Source organism: Microcaecilia unicolor, chromosome 1 (genome assembly GCF_901765095.1).
Source record: "Microcaecilia unicolor chromosome 1, aMicUni1.1, whole genome shotgun sequence".
Lineage (NCBI taxonomy): Eukaryota > Metazoa > Chordata > Amphibia > Gymnophiona > Siphonopidae > Microcaecilia > Microcaecilia unicolor.
In genome coordinates this window covers 575,228,860-575,254,464 of record NC_044031.1, presented here as the reverse complement: position 1 = coordinate 575,254,464, position 25,605 = coordinate 575,228,860, and the positions used below count along the sequence as shown (strand labels likewise).

Here is a 25,605-nt window from a genome sequence, read left to right as displayed (position 1 = left end):
TTCACTTTTCATTCTCCAATCAACTTCTCAAAATGATTTTTTTTTTACCCATTGAGAGAGCATTTTTATAAACTCTTGTTTCTTCTAATTTAGTCTGTACTGGATCCTTAGTTATAGAAACACAAAATCAACAAACTCTCTTATATAAACTGCAAGTTTACTTAATCATCATATACTATATTCCTGTGAAGTGCAAAAGAATCCATTCCAGAGAAAGGCAAAAAGCCTCTGTACCCCAACCTCCACCCAATCTATATTTTTTATAGGTTATGGAGGAAATAACATGGGTCACTTTCTGTATCGGCATAAAAAACCCTTATCTCGTTTCTGTTTTTGCTAAAAACTTCACAGGAATGTCATATTTTCTCATGGATCCCAAAAAAGAAGTGAAAAAAGTAAAGACTTCTAAATTGGCGGTAGACATAGATGTGTAAGAAGAATCAATCACACTGACTAAGGCTAAAGTTTTGTCATAAAAGGCTGTCTCAAGGCATGCATAACTCATCTAAAAAAAAAAGTGTTATATAGGTTCAAACTAAAAATCCCTCAACCTCATTAGTGAAAAAAATGAACACAAAAAGGATCCAAAGACCAGTAACTTGCCAGTAACTTTGAGCTCACTACGTCTTCAATGTACCGGGATCCCTCAAACATGGCTGCGGCGTCTCTTCTTTATGTTCTTTAAATGGGACCTCCTCTACATCATTTCCGACGGAACTTAGTAGTCCAATTATCCTCTCAGCTGTTCCGAAGTGTAAACATTTGTGCCAAAATATCATACCTTTAAAACAACTTATTTCTTAAAAAAACATTCAATCTACTCCTTGTCAAAAGGCACATCCGCCTTGTAAAAAAACATTTATGTACATTAAAGAAATAAAAAATAAATTATATATTTGCATGAGGAAGGGGGAGTAAAAGTAAAGATATCAGAAAAAACATTTTCAATCTATTCTTAGATTTAGTGAATCTCGGGGACAAAATATAAGAATAGATTGGAAAAGTTTTTTCTGATGTCTCTACTTTTACTCCCCCATCCTTGTGCACACGTATGTGTGTGTGTGTGTATATATATATATATATATACACACACACACACACAGTGCAATCCGCTTAAGTGCAAGGGTCTGGGACCAAAGAAATACATTCAGTTAACTGGAGCGTACACTTAACCGTTGTGACACAAAGAAGCTTGACATCTAACAAACATATGTACAGTACTGTTTATTATACATACAGTATATAGTCTCAGTTAACTGACGTTAGGGTTACTTGATGTAATCAGTCATAGTCCTCTGTACACTCTTGTGTCTGTGAGTTCAATAGATTACGTCTGCCAGACGGTAAAAACTGTCATAGCATTGACATCCAGTGGCCTCCAGACAGGCCCGCACGGTGTTGAGACTCTCCAGCGCTCTTGCAAAAGTGACAGGAGGTTGTTGAATTTCGTCAGCATGTGCCTCGCTGCTCATTTCATCATCTGTTTCATCATCAGCCGTTGCCTGCGTGTAAGTACATATCTGGACATCAGTGCTGTCGTCAGCTGTTTGTAGATCGTAATCAACAGCTACGTAGTGATGAAACTCCTCTTCAGTAACACAGGCTGGGATGTCAATAGCCTGTTCATCTGACGCATTTGCAACAGCTGCATCTGTTTCGTCCCTCTCCACATCCCTAACAAAGCTTGCCCACTTGTAGCAGTTCACAATGGTTGCCTGTGTAACATGATTCCAGGCTTCTTTCTGCATATGTAGGGAATCCAACAGTGATAGATTACGAGCCAGTTCAACAGCACGTTTATCCTTGCCAGTCTGGTCATCCATAATGCTCATCAGACAACGTAGCACAAGAGCCCGATAATGTTTATTGAAATTGGCTCTTATGCCCTGATCCATAGGTTGGATCAGAGAGATAGTGTTTGGTGGCAGGAAGACCACCATGACGTTAGACAGCCTGACATCATCACTGTGTGCAGCACAATTATCACAAAGCAACAAAATCTGACGCTTTTGTGCCCGCATTCTATTGTTTAACTTCTTTAGCCACTGCTTCCAAATTTCCCCCGTCATCCATGAATTTGCGTTAGCCTCGTATGACACAGGAAGTCGCTTAACATTCTTGAAGCAACGGGGCTGTTTGCTCTTTCTAATGACGAGTGGTTCCAACTTCTCACTCCCATCCATATTGCTTCAAAGGAGAATTGTCAGTTGGTCCTTCGACGTTTTACCTCCTGTAGTTTCGGCTTGTTAGAATGCAGGTGTTCCATCAGGAATCGCTTGCCAGTAGAGACCGTTTTCGTCAGCATTGAAAATGTCACGAGGTGCAAACTCGTTCAAGATGGTAGGAAGAACTGAAACAACCCAATTTTCAGCACCAAAGTCATCAGCGTCTTGTTTTTCACCGTGCTGTTTCTTGAATTTTATGTTGTTCCTCTCCTTCCATCTTTCCAACCATCCAACAGTGGCTTTGAATTCAGTTAGTCCAGGACTTTCAGCTAGCTGATTAGCTTTCTCCATAAGCAGTGGACCACTGACAGGAAACTGTCTGCTCCTGATTTGAGGAAACCACCAAAGACGAGCATCTTCTACCTTCTCAGCTTTTCCCACCCGTTTTTGTTTCCCTTGTGGATTTGTATTGTTTTTTTGCCAGTATTCCAGAAGCTGGTCTTCCTGCTTCAAGGTACGTGAAATTTGACTGGGATTGAGACCATATTCTTTAGCAATAGATGTTAAAGTCTTACAGTTGGGCGACGACAATGACGACCCCAGTGTACAACAACATTCTTTTGCTTATTCTGCCTGTGGCATTTAAAGGGGCGGTAAATTAGAAATTTCGTTGGTTGTCACGCGCCAATCGGCTTTCATATTCTGTGCGCGTGCTTATGCGGAGTCTTTACTGCAGAAGAGTGGTCTTAAAAGATGCATATAAGTGAATCTTGCACTTATCAGGGGTGCGCTACACCGAAGTTTGTCCTCATAGAAATTGATGGCGCCAAAAACGGGACCAAAGTACAGCATGCAGTTAAACAGAGCATGCACTTATCCAATGTGCACTTAAATGGAGTGCACTGTATATATATATATATATAATTTTTTTTATAAGGCGGCTGTGTCTTTTGACGAGGAGTAGATTGAATGTGTTTTTAAGAAATGGGTTATTTTAAAGGTATGATATTTTTGGACGAATGTTTACACTTGGGAACAGCTGAGAGGATAATTGGATTACTAAGTTCTGCTGGAAATGACGTAGAGGAGGTCCTGTTTAAAGAACATAAAGAAGAGACGCCACGGCCATGTTTGAAGGATCTCGGTACATTGAAGACATAGTGAGCTCAAAGTTACTGGCAAGTACTTCATTTATTAATTATATTGGTCTTTGGATCCTTTTTGTGTTCATTTTTTTCACTAACGAGGTTGAGGGCTTTTTAGGTTTTTTTTATTTTTTAGATGAGTTATGCATGCCTTGAGACAGCCTTTTATGACAAAACTTTGACCTTAGATGGTGTGGTTGATTCTTCTTACACGTCTATGTCTACCACCAATTTAGAAGTCTTAAGTACTTTTTTTCACTTCTTTTTGGGGATCCATGAGAAAATATGACATTCCTGTGAAGTTTTTAGCAAAAACAGAAGCAAGGTGAGGTTTTTTTATGCCGATGAAGAAAGTGACCCATGTTATTTCCTCCATACCCTGTAGATTGGGTGGAGGTTGGGGTACAGAGGCTTTTTGCTGTTCTCTGGAATAGATTCTTTTGTACTTCACAGGAATATAGTATATGATTAAGTAAGCTTGTAGTTTATGTAAGAAAGTTTGTTGAATTTGTGTTTCTATAACTAGATACGCTTACCCTTTTTCTGGATCCTTAGTTATCCATAATCTTTTACATTTATGGCATTTTGACATTTTAAAACCCATAGATCTTTAAGAGTACCAATATGAAGACTTCAAATTTACCTTTCCATCTATTGGATTAATATTGTTGTATTTTGTCTATCACACTATTATTCTAATCTAATAGCATTGCACTAGAACAAATATTGGATAATAATGATTTAATCTGAGACCAAAATTGTTCACTTTCAATTATACTAAAATCTTGATTTATCTGAACTACCTCCCTACCTCTCTTCTTAATCTACATAAGAACATAAGAGTAGCCATACTGGGTCAGACCAATGGTGCATCTAGCCCAGTATCCTGTTTCCAACATTAGCCAGGCCAGAAGTACCTGAGAAATATCAAGTGTAAAATTCACTAGAAAATGTAGTCCATTCTGGATTGGAACTATAATATCTCCGATCCAGTTTGGATAATAAAGCAATAATATCAAGTGTATGACCCTTCTCATGCACTGGTTCTAGTTTACTAAATATGTGAACAGTTGATCAACCAGAAGATCCAAATTATTATTTAAATATAAGTTTAAATCACCTATCAACAACAGATGAGAAAAAGTGGCTGAATATTGAGAAACAAAATCAATAAAGTAGATTTCAATTGTGGCCCAATTTCCTGGAGCTCTATAAATCAATAAAAAGCCTAAAGAACCTGATATAGAATAATCACATAATTGACACAGCATCACTTCCAAACCTGAGATAATTATTGCATCTATTAATTTCAAATAAAGAAAGCTTTTATATATTATACCAATACCACCCTCTTTTTTTTAACCTGAAGCTCACAGTGTAAAATCTTATACCCTAGAGAGCAAACATCAAGTATAATTGAACTATCCAGATCCGTCAACCAAGTCTCTGTAATGAATGCCAGCTCACCTCCTGATGCTATGAGGACGTTGGGCTGGGTCCCATGCTACTCCCCAGTACTCCTCCGGTTGGCGGTTTACTCACACATCGTGTTGCGCCTTTCCCCTAGGACGCGTCCATGTTGAAGAGAGATCTCTTATAGTCTCGCCACAGTGTAGCTGGGAGTTCCTGCAGGGAGCTTCACTTCCTGCCCTGCAGTTCTTAAGGAAGACCCGGTCTTGCTCCCGTTCTTGGTAATGAGGTCTTCAGCCTTGCCGTCTTGTTCCTGTTGTGTTCCTGCCTTTCCTTGCCTAGCCCTGCCTTGTTTCCGAGTTCCTGCCAATCTCCAGCCCTGCTTCGACTCCAAGCTCCTGCCATGCTCCAGCGTTGCCTTTTCTCCGAGTTCTTGCCAAGCTCCAGCCCTGACTTTTGTCTCTGACCTGCCAGACTCCAGCCCTGCCTTGCCTTAGAGCTCCTGCCAGGCTCCTGCCTTACCCTGCTTCTAGACTTTGCCCTGTCTTGGACCCGGCCAATTTTGCCTTGCCTTGGACTCTTGTCCTTGCTCTGACTTCCCCGGTCTTGCCTTGCTTTCTCTATAGTGTCTAGCCCCAGCTTTGTTTGTCTTGCTCGTTGCCTTGTCTAGTCCTGTCCGGATCCAGTTCTTGTCTTGCCTGTCTGGACCCAGTTTTAACCTAGTTTCTTGTTGTACCTTGTCCTGTCTGGGTTCCAGTTCTAGCCCTCCTGCCTTGCTTTCCTTGCCTTGTCTGGATCCGGTCCATGTCTCATTGGTCTTTCCTTGTCCCTTGTATCTTGCCTAGTCTAGCCTTGCCTTGCTCAGCCTGTCTAGTCCTACCTTGCCTTGTCCTGCCTAGTTCTATCTACCCTTGACCCAGCCTTGCCTCAGTTCCTGCCTTGGTTTATCTTGCCCAGACTCCTGCCTTGTGCCAGCCCAGGGGACTTGTCTGCCGCAGTCGGGGTCCAGCTGCTGTCCAAGGGCTCACTGTCCTTTGCCTTGAAAGTTCCAGTGTGTGGATTGATCTAAAGAAATAGATGCTTCAGGGACAGTTTCTTAGGGAAATGATCACACCTCAGAGCATTTATTTATTTTATCTTATATAATGCTTGCAAGCCAAGAGCTATCAAATGGTGCACATTTATTTACTGCAGAACATCATTGTGGCGGCAAAGTGATTATTCACCTCAGAGCCACCATCGGTGCGATGAGACATGGAATAGTTTATAAACATGCCATGCTTTCTTTTGTTTAATATACAGTATTCTATACAAAGATAATTGATATTGTTTTATATATTTGTAGGGTTTTGTGGAGCTGACGATATTTCCCACAGTTGCAAATTTGACTAGAATCAAACTGAACAGCAAGCAGTGCAGGATATACAGAGTGAGGGTCAATGATTTGGAGGCGGCCTTTATATACAATGATCCAACCCTGGAGATCTGTCACAGTGAATCAAAACAGTAAGTAAAATTTAGAATTATAGTGAACCTCCCAGCCAGTTAAGATGTTTTTAAATGTCAGCTTTAAAGAAGACTTACGGGTTCTTTTATTAGTGTGTGCTAAATGCTGCGTGTCCTATTTAATACCTTAGTGCATTCTAATATCCATTAGCATGCACTAAGCTTTAGTAAAAGGGCCCCTTATTTTTAAATAATACCAATCAATATGATTAGGTAGACTTTAGTTTGGTTTATTAGAAATTGTTCTGACTTGGTATACCATGACTCTGATATTTCATTGTTTTATGCTGAGGTAAAATCCTATAGCTGCTGTAATCTGTTGTGCCTTCATTTAAATGTGTTTTTTCACAATCTACTTAAATAAGTTCTTAGGAGTCAGGAAAATATTGTCTTTGGTTCCTTGCACATTTCTTGAGTATAAGGAGCCCTTTTACTAAGCGGCGGTAAGCCCACTGAGGGCTTACCATGCGCCAATCTGGAGCTACCACTGGCCCAATATGAGCACCTGTGGTAGTTCCACCCCCAGCATGTGGCATTTCCAGCGCTAGTGGAAATATTTAAAAAATTTTCCACCAGGGATTACTCGGTGGTAATCGGGCAGCGCGGATGCCCTTACTGCCATCTCATTGGGTGGCAGTAAGTGTTCCTTATGAAGTAAGAGCAATCTTACTGCATGGCCATGTCTTTTTTTTCAGCCTTTTTACCTGCTGCGGTAGAAAGGGTCTCAGTGTGTGGCAAAAATGGCCCCTGCGGCTAGCACTGGGCCCTTTTTACTGCAGCTAAGTAACAGGGCCCCAAAATGACTTAGTTGCTTATTTCTGTGGAACACTTTCACTCATGAAGGACTTCACTAAGATTTTCATGTTCTTTACCACATCTAACTAAAAGAGGGTTAAACTACTGTTCTCACTATTCTAAATTAAAGTTGCAGAGGCCCATATGTCTAAGTTGAAGAATTCTCCTTGGTACTATAAAGTAGAAAGACAAGTTTAATTGGTTTGATATTTTAAGTCAGAAAATAAAAATGCAATTCAGATTTAACATGAGCACTTCTACCTCCTTGCTCTCTTACTGTAATTTTTTTTTTCAGAACGGGAAATTTTGGGAGTATATAGTCCCTAGTGAGTTAAACAGAGAAATTAGTGAGAGATGAAACCATCCAGTCTGCCCATCCATACCAGCTACTATAAGCTGTATATTGCCTTCTACTTCCTCAGAGATCCTTGGTACATATTCCATGTGTTCTTCAAGTCAGATCCAGTTTCTCTACTACCTTGGCTGGGTGGTTGTTCAAGCATCCATGTTCTTTCTATAAATAAATATTTCCTTTGGTTACTTCTGAGTCTCTTTCCATTCACTTTCATCCTTTTCCCCCTCGTTCCAGAGCTCCTTTTTAATTGAGACTCACCTGCAATGCATTTATATGGATCAATAAGTCTGTCCCGATATCAGAGACAGCTGATCATTTTAGTAGCCATCCTCTGGACTGACTCCATCCTGTTTATATACTTTTGTAGGCGTGGTCTCCAGAATTGCACAGAGTATTCCAAATGATGTCTGACCAGAGATTTACTACAAATCAAATAGGGTGTGGGTATGTCAAATCGCTAGAGTACGGAACATCAGAAAATTCCCACAAACAAAACAAGTACTGATTAGGCTCTGTGTGTCAGTCCCGTCGAATTTTAACCAATCGGCTTAGGATTGGAAGGAAAAAGGCCTCAAAGAGCTCCAGGATAATAAATATCTTATAGAGCTAAATAGATCAACTTGATTTTCTCTTCATCATTGGCCAAAAAAGACCTTCCAGATATCCTATAAGGTCTTCAGCTGTTATATTATATTTTTTTTATTATTTTTATATCCTCTAAGGTATTCAGCTGTTTTATTATTTATTACTAGTAAAATAGGCCCGTTTATGTAAGAAATGAAACGGGCGCTAGCAAGGTTTTCCTTTGAGTGTGTGTGTTTGACAGTGACTGTGTGTGAGAGAGAGAGAGTGAATGTGCGAGTGTGTGTGTGTGTGAGTGAGACAGTGTATGTGTGTGTGTGAGACTGTGAGAGCGAGAGACTGTGTGTGAGTGAGAGAGAGATAGACTCTGACAGAGTGTGTGTGTGGGCCGACTTAGTGTGAGGGAGAGAAAAAGACAGAATGTCGATTGTGTGTGTCACAGACAGAGACACAGCGAGGCTGTGTGAGAGAGAGAGTGATTCACTGTGTGTGAGATACCGACAGAGTGTGTGTGTGTGTCAGAGAATGTGTCTGTGAGACAGAGAGAGGGTGGGGTGCGGGGTAGGTGATTTTTGAGGGGGGGGGGGGCGACGTGCACAGAGGAGGATCGGCGGGGCCAGTCAGGGGTGGGGAGGGTAGCAGCATGGGTGTAGGCATCGCAAGGAAGTTTGTATGTGTCTGTGACAGACATTGTGTGTGTGTGCGACAGAGGGGTAGGGCGGGCGTGGCGATTTTGGAGGGGGGTGGGTCGACATGCACGGAGGGGGATCGGCGGGGCCAGACTCGGAGGGGGGGGGGGAGTATGAGAGATGGAGTGTGTGTGTTAAACACCGTAGCAATGTGGGTGTGTGTGTGAGAGAGAGAGAGAGAGAGTGTGTGTGTGTGTGTGGGAGAGAGAAAGACAGAATGTTGATTTTGTGTGTGTGTGTGTGTGTCACAGTCAGAGAGACACAGCGAGGCTGTGTGAGAGAGAAAGTGATTCACTGTGTGTGTGAGATACCGACAGAGTGTGTGTTTGTCAGAGAATGTGTCGGTGAGACAGAGGGAGGGTGGGGTGTGGGGTAGGCGATTTTCGAGGAGGGGGGGCGACGTGCACAGAGGGGGATCGGCGGGGCCAGTCAGGGGTGGGGAGGGTAGCAGCATGGGTGGAGGCATCGGCAGGAAGTTTGTGCGTGTCTGTGGCTGACATTGTGTGTGTGTGAGACAGGGGTAGGGGCAGGAGTGGCGATTTTGGAGGGGGGTGGGTTGACATGCACGGAGGGGGATCGGCGGGGCCAGACTCGGAGGGGGGGAGGGTAGCGACATGGGTGGAGGCATCGCCAGGAAGTTTGTAAGCGTCTGTGACTGACATTGTGTGTGTGTGAGATAGAGGGGTAGGGGCGGGAGTGGCAATTTTGGAGAGGGGTGGGTCGACATGCACGGAGGGGAATTGGTGGGGCCAGACTCGGAGGGGGGAGGGTAGCGGCATGGGTGGAGACATTGCAAGGAAGTTTGTTCGTCTGTGACAGACATTGTGTGTGTGAGACAGAGGGGTAGGGGCGGGAGTGGCGATTTTGTAGGAGGGTGGGTCGACATGCACGGAGGGGGATCGGTGGGGCCAGACTGAGGGGGGGAGGGTAGCGGCATGGGTGGAGACATCGCAAGGAAGTGTGTGTGCATGTGTGACAGACGTGTGGGTGTGTGAGACTGAGAGAGGGTTTTCAATAGGGGCGGGCAATGTCTCGGGGGTGGGTGAAGACAGTTTTTGAAAGTCAGGGAACATGCATTAAAGTTAGTGAGCGTCACCTCCCTCCTTACCGGTACTCCGTAATTGAGCACGGTGTCCTGCACACCGGTAACTGTGGAGGGAGTGTTTCGTGTCAGGCAGTGTGGAGCTGTTTGTGCAGCGCTGCGTACGCCTTGTAGCACTATAGAAATGCTAAATAGTAGTAGTAGTAGTAGTAGTGTTTCTGTTTTTTTTGCTGTCGGTATCTGTGGAGGGAGGTTGTGGTCCGTGTCAGTAGTGTTTTGGGAGGGCGGCAGCCTTGAGCCTTTTCGGTTAGCTGCGCGAGGCTGGTTTTTTTTTTTTTTTTTTGCTGTGTTGTTTGATGCCAGATTTGCACATGGCAGTGTGTGTGTCTGGGGGGGATCAGCTGTGAGTGACATCAGCCTGGCTACGGAGCCTAGCTCAGCAACGCCGAAGGAGCCACGGATACAGGCAAGACATTAGAACATTGGTGGTGAGAATTATTATATAGGATTCTTTCTTTGCTTATCAATACTCTTGGTGCTCATGTGCAGCTTAAGTATCCAATATACGGTAACTTGACTCAACACATACTGAAACCACGGGACCGCACTAGTGTTCCTTAATATTGGGTAGTAAGATACGGGCACTTACCTTTCAGAATCAGTGTATCTTATCAGCACTGGAACATCTTGTGCTGTGTCGAGCTGTCTTCACCCTTTAACACCCCCAAGGCAATGGTGGCCAGCGTTTCGCGCTGTTGCTGCTTTAGGGAGCGAGTCCCAAACATTCCCCTGCCTATCTAGCAGAATCATAACAGGAGGGCGCCCATCTGCATATCCTCACCGCCTTCTTCAAAGTGACTCCCAGGTCCTCCACGATTTTCCCAGGGCCTTAGCTCCAGGTGCCCAGGGCTTCCAGGTCTCTTTTGGCTAAGATCAGGTGACCCTCAGGGGGAGGAATGCTGGCTTCGACCTAACCCGTGGTAATCCTTTTCTTGGCTGGGAGGTATGTGGCGGAGGTGATCAGCGCTCCCAGTACTTGCATTCCAGGTTCTGTGGAGGACTTGCAGCCCATCTGCTTAGCCTCACAGCCTTCTCTGGGGTGACTCCCCAGGTCTACTCCGATCCCCTCAGGGCTTTCGCTCCAGGTGCCTAGTGCTCCCACCAGCTGCCTTTCAGGTGCTGTGGAGGACTTGCAGCCCATCTGCATATCCTCACATCCTTCTGCGGGGCTACTCCCAGGTCCACCCTGATCCTGCCAGGGCCTTCGTGTCAAAGCATTTTCTCCATACACTGTATTTTCTCCCAGTTATTTCTTATTGCTCTAGTACACTTTCTTTTCTTGGTACTGGCCCTTCCCAATCTCTTTCTCCATCTGAAACCACTGTATACTGCAGGAACACAATGCCCACCTTCTGTTTTCATCATCTCACTATTTCTTTTGTCTTCTCCCTTCTCAGCTCTCAACCTTCAACATTGCTTTCCTTCCATTCAGCCATCTCCATTCTGAGTACATCTTGCCTTCGTCACTGTCGTCATACCTCTCCCACTGTTCGCCATACTCTGTTGCTCCTTCTCCTGCTCTCTGCTGGGGATTTCAATCCCAATCCTGGTCCTCCACATCAGCCCTCATCCTATGTATGCAGGACACACTGTGATGTGTCTAATCTAATTTCTGTTCCTCTCCACCCCCCTTCTTCCCTGCCTTTTTCATGTGCTCTGTGGAATGCCTGCTCTGTCTGTAACAAACTTTCCTACATGCACGACCTCTTTATCTCTTGTACTCTCAATCTGCTTGCCCTGAGACTTGGCTTTGCTCTGAAGACTCTGCTTCAGCCATGGCCCTGTGTCATGGAGGTTACCTTTTCTTCCATACTCCTCATCCCTGTTGGCCACGGAGGTGGTGTCAGGCTACTTCTTTCACCCTCCTGTAGATTTCAACCTCTTCTTCCACCTCAGTCTCGCTGCTTTTCTTCTTTCGAAGGCCACTCCATCCGTCTATTCACTCTTCTGCCTCTCCAAGTAGCAGTCATTTCTTGACCCCCTGATAAGTCCCTTTCTTTCTTTTTCATTGATTTGGATGCCCTGCTTTCCTTCTTTCTTGAACCTTCATTTCCTTCCCTCATTCTTGGGGATTTTAACATTTATGCTAATGATCCCTCTGACTCTTATGCTTCCCAGTTTCTTGCTTTAACATCCTTTTTCAATCATCAACTGTGCTCCACTACCCTTATTCACCAGAATGGCCACTGTCTTGATCTTATCTTCTCCAACTGCTTATTCTCCAGTTTCTGCGCCTCAGCTCTTCCCCTCTCTCACCATCATCTGATAACTTTCACACTTAAACACTCTCCCGCCAGTCCCGTCCAATCTCAACCAATACATTTAGGAATCTTCAGGCTATTGGTCCTTCAACTCTGTCCTCCAGTGTTTCAAATCTCTTCGCTATGCTATCCAAGTCAGTCGATGAGGCTGTCTCTTCCTATAATACTACTCTCTCCTCTACTCTGGGTACTCTCACTCCTCCCATTCCCCATTCTGTAAGGCATACCAAACCCCAGCCTTGGCTGACCTCTAGAATCCGCTACCTATGTTCCTTTGACTGAAATCTTGTGCCCATGCTGACTTCATGCATTTCAAATTCTTTCTGACCTCCTTCATCTGCTCTTTTATTTGCCAAACAGGACTACTACATCCAGTTGACAAATTATCTTTACTCAAACCCTCGGCGTCTCTTTGCCACACTGAACTCTCTCCTCAAAGTGTCTTCACCCCCAACTCCCCCTTCACTTTCTCCCCAGACTCTGGCTGAGTACTTTCATGATAAGGTTCACAAGATTAAACTTGAATTCTCAACCAAGTCACCTCCACCTCTCTTTCCAGTAGTCCATTCCCTCAACCCTTCTTCAGCCCCGCCTCCTTTTCTGAATTCACTGAAGAGGAAACTGCACATTTTCTTTCCTGCTTGAAACTAACTACCTGTTTCTCTGATCCTTTTCCCAGCCATCTGTTTAACATTAACTCTCCTACTGTCATCCCTTTTATCTGTCATGTCCTCAATCTTTCACTTTCCACTGTGACTGTTCCTGATGCCTTCAAACTTGCCGTAGTCACACCACTTTTCAAAACACCTTCATTGGACCCTACCTGTCCTTCCAGCTATCGCCCCATCTTCCTCCTCCCTTTCCTGTCCAAGATACTTGAATGTGCTGTTGACTGTCATTGTGTCGACTTTCTTTCATCTCAAGCTATTCTCGATCCACTTCAATCTGGCTTTCGACCTCTTCATTCAGCTGAAACAGTGCTTGCTAAAGTCTCAAGGTCTCTATTCTTTCTTCATCCTTCTCGATCTATCTGTTGCTTTTGACACTGTTGATCACTGCCTACTCCTTGAAACACTGTCCTCACTTGGATTTCAGGGCTCTGTTCTTTCCTGGTTTTCTTTCTATCTCTCCCATAATACTTTTAGTATATACTCTGGTGCATCCTCCTCCACTTCTATTCAACTATTAGTTGGTGTACCTCAGGGATCTGTCCTGGGACCTCTTCTTTTCTCCATCTATACTTCTCTTTTTTTTTTGTTACATTTGTACCCCACGCTTTCCCACTCATGGCAGGCTCAATGCAGCTTGGTACTGTGATCTCCTCCCATGGTTTTCAGTATCACCTTTATGCTGATGACCAGATCTACCTCTCCACGCCAGAAATTTCAGCAGGAATCCAGGCCAAAGTATTTTCCTGCCTGCCTGGTTGTCTCACCACCATCTGAAACTAAATATGACCAAGAATGAGCTTCTTATCTTTCTCCCTAAACCATCCTCTCCTCTTCCCCCATTCTGTATTTCTGTGGATAACACTTTTATCCTCTCTGTCTCATCAGCTGTTAACCTTGGGGTCACCTTCAACTCTTCTCTCTCCTTCTGTGCACATATTCAACAGACTGCTAAAACCTGTCGTTTCTTTCTCTATAATATCACCAAAATCCGTCCTTTCCTTTCTGAGCACACTGTCAGAACCCGGGCTTCACCTATGACCCCAGAGGTTGAGCCCCCAGGTGCAGGCGGCTGTCAGGACTTATGAGAGGAGGCAGGAAGAGGGGTGCCGAAAGAATCAGCCAGGCAGGCAGCAGATACAGAGAAAACCAGGTACAGGCCACGTTGAATAGGCAGGCAGCAGGCAATAGAGTAGTCCGGGTACAGGCAACGTCAAACAGGCAGGCAGCAGGCAATAGAGTAGTCCGGGTACAGGCAGCGTCAAACAAGCAGACAGCAGGCAATAGAGAGAAGTCTGGGTACACGCTGGGTCAGTAGGCAGGCAGCAGGCAAGAGAGTAATCCAGGTTCAGGCAATAGAGCGAAGTCTGGGTACACGCTGGGCCAGAAGGCAGGCAGCAGGCAATGAGAGAAGTCAGAGTCCAGGCAGGGTTCAGAAACGGGGAGCAAAACAGACAGGAAACAAACAAGAGTGCAAAGTAAACACCTACTAAGTAGAAACCGAAGCAAGGTCCTAGAAAGAAGATCAGATAAAGTTCTGGCATCTGACGTCAGCAGGAGCCTAGCAGTGAAGAGAGAGCTGCCATAGGATAGAGAGATTAGGAGGGAATGGCTTGCGACCAATGGGAGAGAGGCAAGAGGCAAGAGGCAGACGGGGAAAAGGAGCACCTGATAGCCCAAGAGGACAGAAAAGGAGAGGAGCCGCAGAGCAGCCGCAGGGCACCTAATCCCAGCGAGACTGGGAAGCGGGGTGAGGCATCAGGGCTGAGTCAGCGCCCACAGACGCGAAGCGTGCTGAATCGCAGGAGTGCCAGAAGAAACAGAAAATGCTATCGCTGCCCAATAGCCGGAGTGCGCGCAGCACGGACTAAGGTGGCACGGAGCCCCGCGTCACTCGAGGACGCTGCCCGTGCTGAGGTAGGGGACGTGATACTTACTCACTTGTTCAGTACCCATGTTTTATCATTCCCACCTTAGTAATTCCCTTATCCCTTATTTGTCCTGTTTGGCCTAATTAGATTGTAAGCTCTTTCGATCAGGGACTGTCTCTTCATGTCCAGTGTACAGCACTGTGTGCAACTAGTTGCGCAATAGAAATGATAATTAGTAGTAACAGGGTCTCAGGGCAGAGATGTTCACATTCTGCACTCACTAGCTGAGACTGGGGAAAATCCAGTATCTCCTGGTTGGATTTGAACTCCAGGGCCAATTAGAGCCCAGTGTCCATTGGCACTGCAGGTTGTCTTCCCACAGGGCTTAAACTGAAAAAGAAAACAGTCTTTTCTGCAACAGCTTTAAAACAGAAATAAACACCACTGCTGACCAAACAAGAGAAATACACTGCATGAAAAATTTGATAACAGTTCACAGGCTTGAAAACCCCATGTTTTGCCACAGGTACCCTCCCTAGTACTGTCAAGATTGCTGTCTAAGTGATCCATGAGTTTTATCTCCTAGCAGTTGGGCACTGAAGTTACCAAGTGATTGTGGCATTCATCAGACTCCCAGCTATCTATATTTCTTTTTTTATTTTTATTATGCAATTATGTAACAGACATAATAAACCAAGCTTCCTCAGTGACCCTCCAGCAATCCTTCAGACCGGTCAAGACGCTTGGGTTATGCATGCCTGCCAGCAGAGGGAGACTGAGAACACTAACCTTTGAACACTGTATATGTAACCTATGCAGAACCCAAATCAGTAATTCTCCGTCTCCAGCAGAGGGTAGATGTGCAGCCTGACTGGTCTGGTAGGCCTGAAGGGTTCCTTGGGTGTCTTTATTAGCCTATCAAAGTTTGTACCCTGTACTTGGATCTCTCTGTGTGTTTCAGGGAAGTGGGTCTGGTGAGGCTCCGTCTTTCCCCTGGGGTGTCACACCCGGGTGGCCGGGTCCCTCCCCCTACTCTGCTCTCCTGAGTAGACAGCCCTGTTCTCGACTCCTGTGGTCTGGCGGGAACCTTGAGAGCCTTTTCAGCTTATGGCAGCCGGGCTCAAATAAAGATTAACCCTCCCCCCCCCCCCCCAAAAAAAAAAAAAAAAACTAAACAAACAAACAAACTCTGGTTTATTTCTGGCTCTTTGTTTCTTGGGCTGACAGGCAGAGCTCTGTTTTGTTAATGCAGAGGAATTAGCAGTGGTTCTTCTGCTGGGTCCTGCCCCGGGTGTTTCCTTTTTCCTTCTCCTTTCCCGCGGTGATGTCAGCAGGGAAGCTGATCCACTGCTGTTTCTGCTCGCGGCGGGGTTTAGAAACGCTGGGAACTCAATGCCGGCTCTGTGGGGAGCCAGCTATATCCGCAGAGGTTTTGTGGCAGCTGAGACAGCCTCACAGGCGGGTGTACCAGCAGTGGTTCTGATTTCAGCGGGAACCGCTGCCATCTTAGATCCTTCCCACGCTGCTGAGCTGGCGCGGCCTTTGCATGATCCTCTCTGGCAGAGTTCAGGCTTGGCTCCTGAGTACCCAGGAGGGATGCGATTCCCTCCTGACTTCATTTGGTTCATGTTTCAGGTGTGGAAATTGGGACCCACACGGCTGGACCCTCGGGGTGGGGGGTGGGTCGCAAAGAGGCCTCACCTGGATTGCGCGGAGGATCCCGAGGCGTTTTCTAACCAGGAATTGGAGGAGGATTGCAGTGATCTTGGGGAACATATTTTGGATGCCAGTCGGGAAAAGGATTGTTCCTTGCCAGGTGAGGACCCCTCAGTAGTTAGGATTTTTCATGGAGATGAATTGGCTGAGTTAATTGATCAGGTCTCCGCGACGCTCAAGTTCCCCTGAACCCCGGTGGGGGACGTGAAGCAGGTAGATCCTTTGGTTAAGGGTATTCAATGTCCCTCCCATTCCTTTCCCATGTATAAAGATCTGAGGGAGATGGTCACGCTGGAGTGGTCGTCCCCAGATTCTCCAATAAGGTGTCTAGGGCTATGGCGAGGCTTTTCCTCAGGAGAATAGGGACTCCTTAAAGCCTCCTACAGTAGACTTGGTTGTGATGGCAGTCACTGAGGCCATGGCTATCCCGGTGGATGGTTGTGCAGCACTCTGGGATCCCCAAGATAGGAAGTTAGAATATTAAGCGGAGTTTTGATTTATCGGTTCTGGTGCTGCAGACATCTGTGTGTGGGGGTCTGGTGGCTTGCGCTTGCTTCTGCTGGGCTGAGAAGCTCCTGGATGATCCAGCTGTGGACATGGCTAATAGGGTACAGGAGCTGGCTACGTTGGAGATAGAATCTTCTTTCTTTACTGATGCTCTTTACGACTTGCTTCAAGCGTCGGCAAAAAATATGGCCCTGGTGGTTGGGGCCCGTTGGGCTCTTTGGCTTCGGGGTTGGGTTGCAGACGTGGCCTCTGAGTGCAAGTTATCCTCTCTTCCCTTCAAAAGTTCTTTGCTCTTTGGGTAAGACTTGGAGAAGTTGGTGCACGGTCTTGGGGATGCTAAGGTTCCGCGGCTTCCGGAGATGCATCCCAAGTCAAGTGGTCGAGGGACTTCAGGGCGTAATTGTCTTCGGGATGCTTGGCATTACAGACCGGGCAGATCTAGCGGAGCACCAAGGGGTCTTATTTTTCAGCAGACCCAGTCCTTTCGAGGGGGCCACCGTGGAGGACGTGATGCTTCCTCAGGGGGTTCTTGCTCCGCGTGCGCACATCCCAATGAAACTACGAGGGTCCAGCCGCCGGTTTGCATGGGAGCTCGCTTGTGTCAGTTTTACCAGAGGTGGGCTCAGATCACGTCAGGTCAGTGGGTGCTTGAGGTGGTGCATGACGGGTATGCGCTAGAGTTCAACAGCCCTCAACCAGAGTTCTTTCTGGAGTCTCTGTGTCGCTCTTACTGAAAAGCGAGGGCAGTTCGTCAAACTTTACTTCATTTGATCAAACTGGGGGACGTAGTGCCCTTCCCCAAAATGGATTGAGGGATGGGTTATTCGATTTATTTCGTGGTTCCTAAGAAGAAGGGCTGCTTCCGGCCCATTTTGGACCTAAAAAGGGTCAATGGGGCGTTGAAGGTCCCCTCCTTTCAAATGGAGATTTTGCACTCGGTCATTGCAGCGGTTCAGACAGGGGAGTTCCTCACTTCCCTGGATCTGACGGAAGCCTATTGGCACATTCCCATCAGGACGGCTCATCAGCGTTTTCTTCGGTTTGCTGTCTGAGGGAAGCATTTTCAGTTCTGTGCGCATCTGCAGGTGTTCTTCCTGTTTTAAAGCATAGTTTAATCCTATTCATCCATCTGCAGAGGCAGCTGAGAAAAGGTAGGATGAAGGAGTTATTTCCCTCTATGCTGTTTATTACAACTATAGAACATGACAAAATGTAAGATATTTCTCCTTAGTTAAGTCAGTTTTTGTCATCTTCCACTACGCTGTCTAGGTTGGAGTTACTAACTTGCACCACCACTATAAACATGTATTATTTTACTGCAGACTAATAATTCACATTACAACAAATTAGGCTTAAACACAATGAGGTAAGACCCAGGGTCTATAAAGAAAATTTACCTCCCATGGTTATTTAAGGGAATGTATTTTCTGCATTAGTTCCGTTGTAAGCCTTGTATCCTACTACTACTACTACTAATCATTTTTATAGCGCTACTAGAGAGTCCAGGGCAGACAGTACCTTCGGGGACCCTAGGCTGCGTGCCTGAAATAAATTGAATCTGAAAAGTAGTAGTAAATCAAATTAAGCTGGCTTTATTTAAATCTTACAGAAGAAAATAAGAGAAAAAGTCTTAAGAAGGAAAAATAATCTTCTGTTCTTAAGGGAGCATTAAACATCACAAGCACTCACAGTCAGGGAGCCAGGAAGTAATGCTCAGTTCCTGTTACTGCACAGTTACATATATACTAAATTTTTGTTTCTGCATATGTGCATCCTGTACAAACTGTTTCCTCAAAACCTGTCTAAGCCAGCCTGTATCAGTGCCTTTACATTTCTTTTCTTAAGCTTAAAGGTTGTGATCTGCCACAGGAAACACTAAACCACAGACCAGCCCTGCTGCTGGTATATGTGTGCCAACACCTTTTTCTTAAGCATCCTCAACAGTACGCAGCGCTGTACACATTAAATGCAGGTACTTTCTCTGTTCCTAGAGGGCTCACAATCTAAGTCTTTGTACCTGGGTCAATGAGGGTTAAGTGACTTGCCCAAAGTCACAAGGAGCTGCAGTGGGAATCGAATCCAGGTTGCCAGGATCAAAGCCCACTGTACTAACCGTCAGGCTACTCCTCTACCATGAAGTATTTAATATGGTTATGTTAAAACAAAACAATATCCCAAAATGACAAAGGCTGGTGACATCTTTCAGACTAACTAGTTTATTAGGAATGAGCTTTCAAGGACAAGAGGCTCTTTCATCAGATGCAGGAAGTGTAGTTCAGGAGCTCAGGTTTTAGCAGTCAGTTAGATATGTATGCACTTGTAAATACAAATAAAGCATTTGTGTTTCACTTTCTATTTTCTGTGTGACTTTGGTGAGGCTCCATGCCTGGCTGCCACTCTTGTTACCACAGGGAGATAGAGGATTAGGAGGAGGAAAGAAGACATGCAGTTTCTTATTTTGTGAAAGAGTAGTGAGGGTTGAAGGAAAAATGTGATAAGATGGAGAAGCGGAGATGGATGTTGATGCTAAGAGAGGTGAAATGCTTCTCCTGGAAATAGTATTTATGTTGTTCAGTGAATCAATTGTTTTTTTCTCTCTCCCCTCCTTTCTCCTCTGTTTATTTTTAGATTAATAAATTGTGATCCCAGTCCAAAGCAGCTTTTTAAAATTAAACAAAGATTGCTGGATTGTACAAAGTGGTGGTATATTAAGCCTAATAAACTATAAACATAAAGCAAACATTTGAATCTGATCCCATGATGATAGCTTTTGGTTCAAACACACTTTTCTTTTTTCATTTAGGAGAAATCTCAATTATTTTTCCAATGCTTATGCTGCTGCAGTTAGTGCTGTGGACCCCGATGCTGGGAATGGAGAGTTGTGCATTAAAGTTCCATCAGAGTTACGGAAGCATGTTGATGGTAAGTGGTTAGTGAAAAGAGAATGAAAGAGCATTTCTATAGTGTGTTTCTAGAGGATTCAGGTAACTCTTGAACAATTCATGATTTAAAGCGTGCTTGTAAAGCATCACAAATCAAAGCTGAGCAAAGATCCTTAACTTTACTTAAGGAGATGCCTTCCTTCTGGTAGTATTACTATTGCAAGCTTCATCTATGCAGAAACAAGTGGAAACCTGCAAAAACGTTGTTAAACAGTTAACATGGTTGGGTGAAAACCAAATGGAAAGTTCAGACTGAGGTGGAATAGGAATCTTATTCTCGTTGGGCTTTTCTTCGAGCTGTTTCTCCCTGTCCCACTTGATATTAAAGCCAATATTTCTTGGGTCCTTAGAACCTGCCCTCCTTTCAGCCACTGCTTCTCTGGACTTCCCTTATCAGTCGGTTCTTTTGCCCCTTCTTCCCCATAAGCTGCCTTCCACATCAGCATCTCTACTTGGGCTCTTCCCACTTTCTACTGCTGTAACTTGCACCTTCCTTTTCCCCCAGCTCTCATCCGTAGTGATGCTTTTCCCCAAATTTGCTCCAAACTCAATAGCATACCCTGGTTTAGCCTGACTGAGATGGGAGTGGCCTTACTTTATTCAACTCCTTTCACTTTTACTGTCTTCTGTAAGTTGTGTGCTTAAGTGGCAGCACCTCCCATGCCCTGCCCATTTATGTGGACACTTACAGAATAGTCGTTAGTCGAGTTGCAGCCACTTACGTGCAAGTGTACACTTACCTACGAGCAAGCAGGTATTCTGCACATTTACTCGTGTAAGTGGCACATAAATGTGGATTCTTTGTCATGGAATTAGAGGTGAAGGTTAAAATACTGGGGAATATCAAGTACTTTTTCTTCTAAAAGGAATTATTTGAATTTGTACTGCACCAATTGTTTCAGAGTCTTTCATTGATGACTACACATGTTATTTCTTTCTATATTAAGGCTGGGCCAGTTGTTAACAAATTATTATTGCTTAATGATCTAATAGCTTCTTCTGACATGGGGTTTGCTTTTTTGTTGAAACCTGGCTTGCAGACCTTAATAGTTCTGAAATATTGCATTTATGTTCTTCTGGTTATAGTATGGTTATAATATTATACATTCCCCAAGATTAGAAAAGCGAGGTAGTGGTCTAGCTGTTTAGAAAAGCTTTTTTCATTTGACTTTAATTTATTCACTTGTACTTCCTGGACTGAAGTACATGATCTGTGAGCTTCAGGATTAATCTGATTTTTCTTCCAACCCTGTTGGGATTTTGCTTCTTTATTGCCCCCCTGGTCCATGGCCCCTGGTTCAACAGACATTTCAAGAAATTATTTCTAATTTTGTATGTTCACATCCCAGATCCTTGGTAGTTGGTGATTTAAATCTTCCATTAGAATGTAATTTGGTTTCTAAAACTTCAAAATATTTTTGTCTTCTTGTCACCTATCTTTACTGTCTTGTGGTCCTACTCATGATATGGGCCATTTGTTAGACTTTATTGCTTGTCTAATATCCTCTTCTGAGTTGTTGACCTTACCTTGGTCTGAGCACTTTCAATTGCAATTTAATTTTGTCTTAGTATGGATCAGACTTTAGCGTAAAGAAACACAGAATTACCTCTAGAGGAAAGATTAATAGTGATTATTTTTGGGCCAGAATATCCACTCAAATCAACATGACTCTAACTGATCCAGTCATTATGGTATCAGATTGGGATAATTTTATTCTTCTATAGACTCTATTGCCCTATTTGGAGAGAAGAACATGTGATCTAATAAATCTTCACCTTAGTTCACTGTTTCTTTAAGAGGGCAGAAACAAAATTTTAGATGTCTAGAAAGGAACTGGTGAAAAAGTTGAAACCTCTCTGCTAAACTTGCTTGGAAACAGGCAATAAAGACCTATAAGTATAATTTTGCAGAATCTAAAAAAAAACAAAACCATATTATTCTAATGAAATTGATAATAGTTTATGGAGCACTAAAAAGTTGTTTCAGCTTGTAGACAACCTTATAGTTCCAGTAGCTCTTGGAATTCTGTCTCAACATTTTCAACCTTCTGCTTGGGATTTAGCTAGTTTTTTTTTCTAATAAGATTGAGACTATTCATGCTGATCTCAAAAGAGATCAACTATCGCTTTCTCCAACTAGTCAATCTTCAGCTGAATTTAGCTCAGAAATCATAGTAGATCAATTATGGGATATGTTTGTCCCTATTACTTCAAATGATGTGTTTTCTCTGTTACAGAAACATCCATCTTGTGTATTGGACAAATGTTCTTCTAGTTTATGAACCTTCCTCTCTCAATTATTTCATGGTTAGTTCTGTTTTTCAATAAACTTTTGGAACAAGGAATATTACCACCTGATATGGGTCACATTGCGCTTACTCCCATACCCAAATCACAGGGTTTAGATTTATCTTCTCCTAATTTTAGACCAACTGCAGGTATTCCATTTTTGTTTTACTAAACTTTTGGAGGCATTTATAAGCAGTATATAGAAAGATTTTCATGTTTACACTAGTCACAGTTTGACTTTAGAGCTAATCATAGTACTGAAACTATGATCTCAGAGATAAGAGGTCTTTGAGCTAGGGTAAATCATTTTTTTTTTTACAGTATAATAGTTCAGCTGTATTTGATTCTGTGGATCATGATCTATTACTGCAGAGATTAAGTTGAATTGGGCATGGCAGGGTCTGTTTTGAGATGTTCAGGGACTTTATGCTCAATCAGTGATATTGTGTTTGGAAAAATGGTAAATTTTCTCAAAATTGGCGTTCGAGGATACTTTTGAGAAAAAATGTTGTTGTTGTTTGGAAAAAAAAAACAATGTTGGGCAAATATCAATATGCTCTAGTTAAATGCTAATAATACCACAGTTCTTTGGTTCTGGAATCCATCTAATTTAATTCCCCCTAATATTATATTGCCTTAGGGTCAAAATATACCTATGTATGATAACACAAAAGTTCTGGTGTTATGTTGTATTCCTTTCTTACTTTTGAACCTCAAGTGGTGAATCTGTGAATGAAAACTATCTTCCGTTTAAGACAATTACGTTGAGTGTGTTATAAGTGTACTTTAGATTCAGTGTTTCTTTATCATGCATTGCCTTATGGAATATGACCTACCTCAATGTTTTAGAACGGAACTGAATTATCTAAAGTTTTTTATTTGGTAAGTTTTAAAAGTTTTTCTTTGATAATTTTGATGCTATTTTTTTTAAATAATGTTCTTAATGTATTATTTTGTGGTATTATTTTTTATGTAATTCCCCACATGTATTGCTTGGATTTCTTATGTTGTAAGCTGCCTTGGACTAATAGTTAGGATTTGTGTGGTAAATAAGTCCTGTATTAGATTAGATTGTTCTTTTTTTCCAACAGCTCATAACAGTATGAAAAAAAAAAACCCTTTCATTTTCAGTCTGAAGGCGTCTTCCTAGATTGCTCAGCTCGTGCTGTTAGGTGCCACATTAGAGATGTGTTAAAACAAAACAAGTGTCCCCACTTGAAAATTTGAGCCTTGATTGATTTTAAATAACCTTTATAAAAATTAAATTACTATTTAACTTGAATGAGTTAGTGTGTAAAGGCAGTATAAAACAGTATTTTCTCAGCCTGTCTTGAAAGGACAAATTGGGGGAAAACGACTAGTAGTTGAGCATTGCCCTTTGTATGAACTCATCTATTTAAAAAATTATTTGTGTTGTGTAATTTTGGTCTTGTAAAGGGCCCTGTTTACTACGCCGCGCTAACACTTTCAGCGTGCGCTAACATTAGAGACACCCATAGGAATATATGGGTGTCTCTGGCATTAGTGCATGCTAAAAACACTAGTGCACCTTAGTAAACAGGGCCCTAACTATTTTACCTTGCTAATATAATTAAACACATCAAACATTTACATGTGATTGTTTTCACTGCTGCAGAACTTAAGCCCCTAAAGGTGTACATTGAATTTTCTTTGGACCAGCCTAAAGGAGGTCTGCATTTTGTGGTGCCTAATGTAGAAGGCAGTATGGCAGAGAAGGGGGCTCATGTTTTTTCCTATGGCTATCAGAATTCTACAAGGTAAGAATGCAGCTTAGATTGGTACTTAGTTTGATGTTAGATATATTTAAATATTTATTTGTTTTCAATGTTATATATAACTATTGTACATTGTAAATTCCAAACATCATCAAGAAAAAATTAGCATGTCTTTTCATTAACTTCTATTTAAACATTTTTTGTAATAAAGTCAATAGTGTGTTACCTATTCCACTTTCATCCTCCTTTCCATTAGATGTTAATCAACTACTTTGTTTATTCCAAGATAAGAGCTATCCATGGAAAATATAGCAACATGAGTTAGAAAATTAGGTCACACAGTATGCAGGCAACTATATGTTTCTGTTATCAGTGCTTTACACTTTTGCTTCGTCATTAACATGTTATAAATATTTGGTAGGAGAATTGAAACAGTCTTATTACTGTACTTGGCAAAACTTTCAAATGCATTGTCATCATAAAGAACTGCTTTATACAGTTCAGTTTTTGACTAATATAAGAGTAGTGACTGCCACAGAAAAGACTATTTCTAGTAATGAATTGAAGATTGTTTAAAAGCAAAAATGTTTAAAATAGAAGGATCAATTGTGTCTGTGTCAAATAGATTTAGAGTAAGAAAGTATAGGTAATGGATTGACTATACACTCAGATCAACTAATATCATTGATACAAGGATCAATTGTGTCTGTGTCAAATAGATTTAGAGTAAGAAAGTATAGGTAATGGATTGACTATACACTCAGATCAACTAATATCATTGATACAAGGATTATTGAAATCTGTCCGTATTAATGACTCTGTCCGCTATGGGCCATAAAAAATTGAAGGAAATGGCAATTATATTAGTAAAAGATACTAATGCATTGTTACAGGAAGGTCATATTCTTTTAAAAATAAGTTACAGTTTTTCCAGTATTAAAACAGGTGGGTGAGCAAAAGTTTGATGGCAAACTTTTTGTTTTCCATTTTTGTCTAAAATGATAGAACAAGCAGTTTATCGGTAGCTTAAAAATTACATTGAGTTGGATATGGTTCTCTGTGAACATCAGTTTGTATTTAGGGCTGATTATAGTACAGAAGCTGTTGGTTTTTACCATTGATCACTGTTAAATAGGAAACAGCAGGCACACTGTGGGTCAAATACGTCACATTTGTTTGAATGCTGTGGGAGTTGGCGGTGTGCTTCAGGGATCAGTATTGTCCTTTGTGCTCTTCAGTTTGTATGTTCATTCTTTACGTGATGAAGTGGTAAAAACTGGATTTTCATTCCATATGCATGTTGACGATATCTAATATAATAAAACGCACCCTCAACGTTCTGAAGCCATCTGACGTCACTCCCAGGCTGAAGGGTTCGTGGATTCATGGTGGTGAAGCCATCCCACTCACAATGTCTCTCTGCCCCGCCCTCGCGTCAAACGTTATGACGTCGAGGGCGGATCTATAACAGTGAAGGGATCGCTCGAACCACCCGACCACGCCCCCACCCACACAGATGTCACTCTCTTCCTCCAACGCAGCCACTTCAACGCCCCTCCCGTCCCTCCCACCGACATCAACACTCACCCCTCCCTCCAATTTCAACACCCCCCTCCCTTCGCGTTACTGCCCCCCCGGACCCCCCCCCTGGCACGAACCTGAGGACAACACGCTTTCCTCGGAAAACATCCCCCAAAGAACGAACACTGCCTCTCATATCGCTTCTCTTCGGGTCTTATTCCCTCCCTGTGTCCTGCCCTTCTGGAACCTACGTCACAAGAGGGCGGGACACAAGGAGGGAAGACAACCCGAAAGGAAGCGAACCGCTGGGCTGGCGAGGCGTACTGCGTGCAGCACTAGTCTGGA

At 43.3% G+C, this 25,605-nt stretch overlaps 1 protein-coding gene across 1 annotated transcript in view; it reads left to right on the top strand.

Annotated features, from left to right (window-relative positions):
- The window catches only part of TAF2 (TATA-box binding protein associated factor 2), a 377,955-nt gene that overhangs the window by 10,685 nt on the left and 341,665 nt on the right, over window positions 1–25,605 (top strand). The window contains exons 3-5 of the mRNA XM_030218511.1: window positions 6,066–6,226; window positions 19,576–19,694; window positions 23,640–23,781. Coding sequence (XP_030074371.1) covers window positions 6,066–6,226; window positions 19,576–19,694; window positions 23,640–23,781 — 422 coding nt within the window. The remainder of the gene's footprint in view (window positions 1–6,065; window positions 6,227–19,575; window positions 19,695–23,639; window positions 23,782–25,605) is intronic.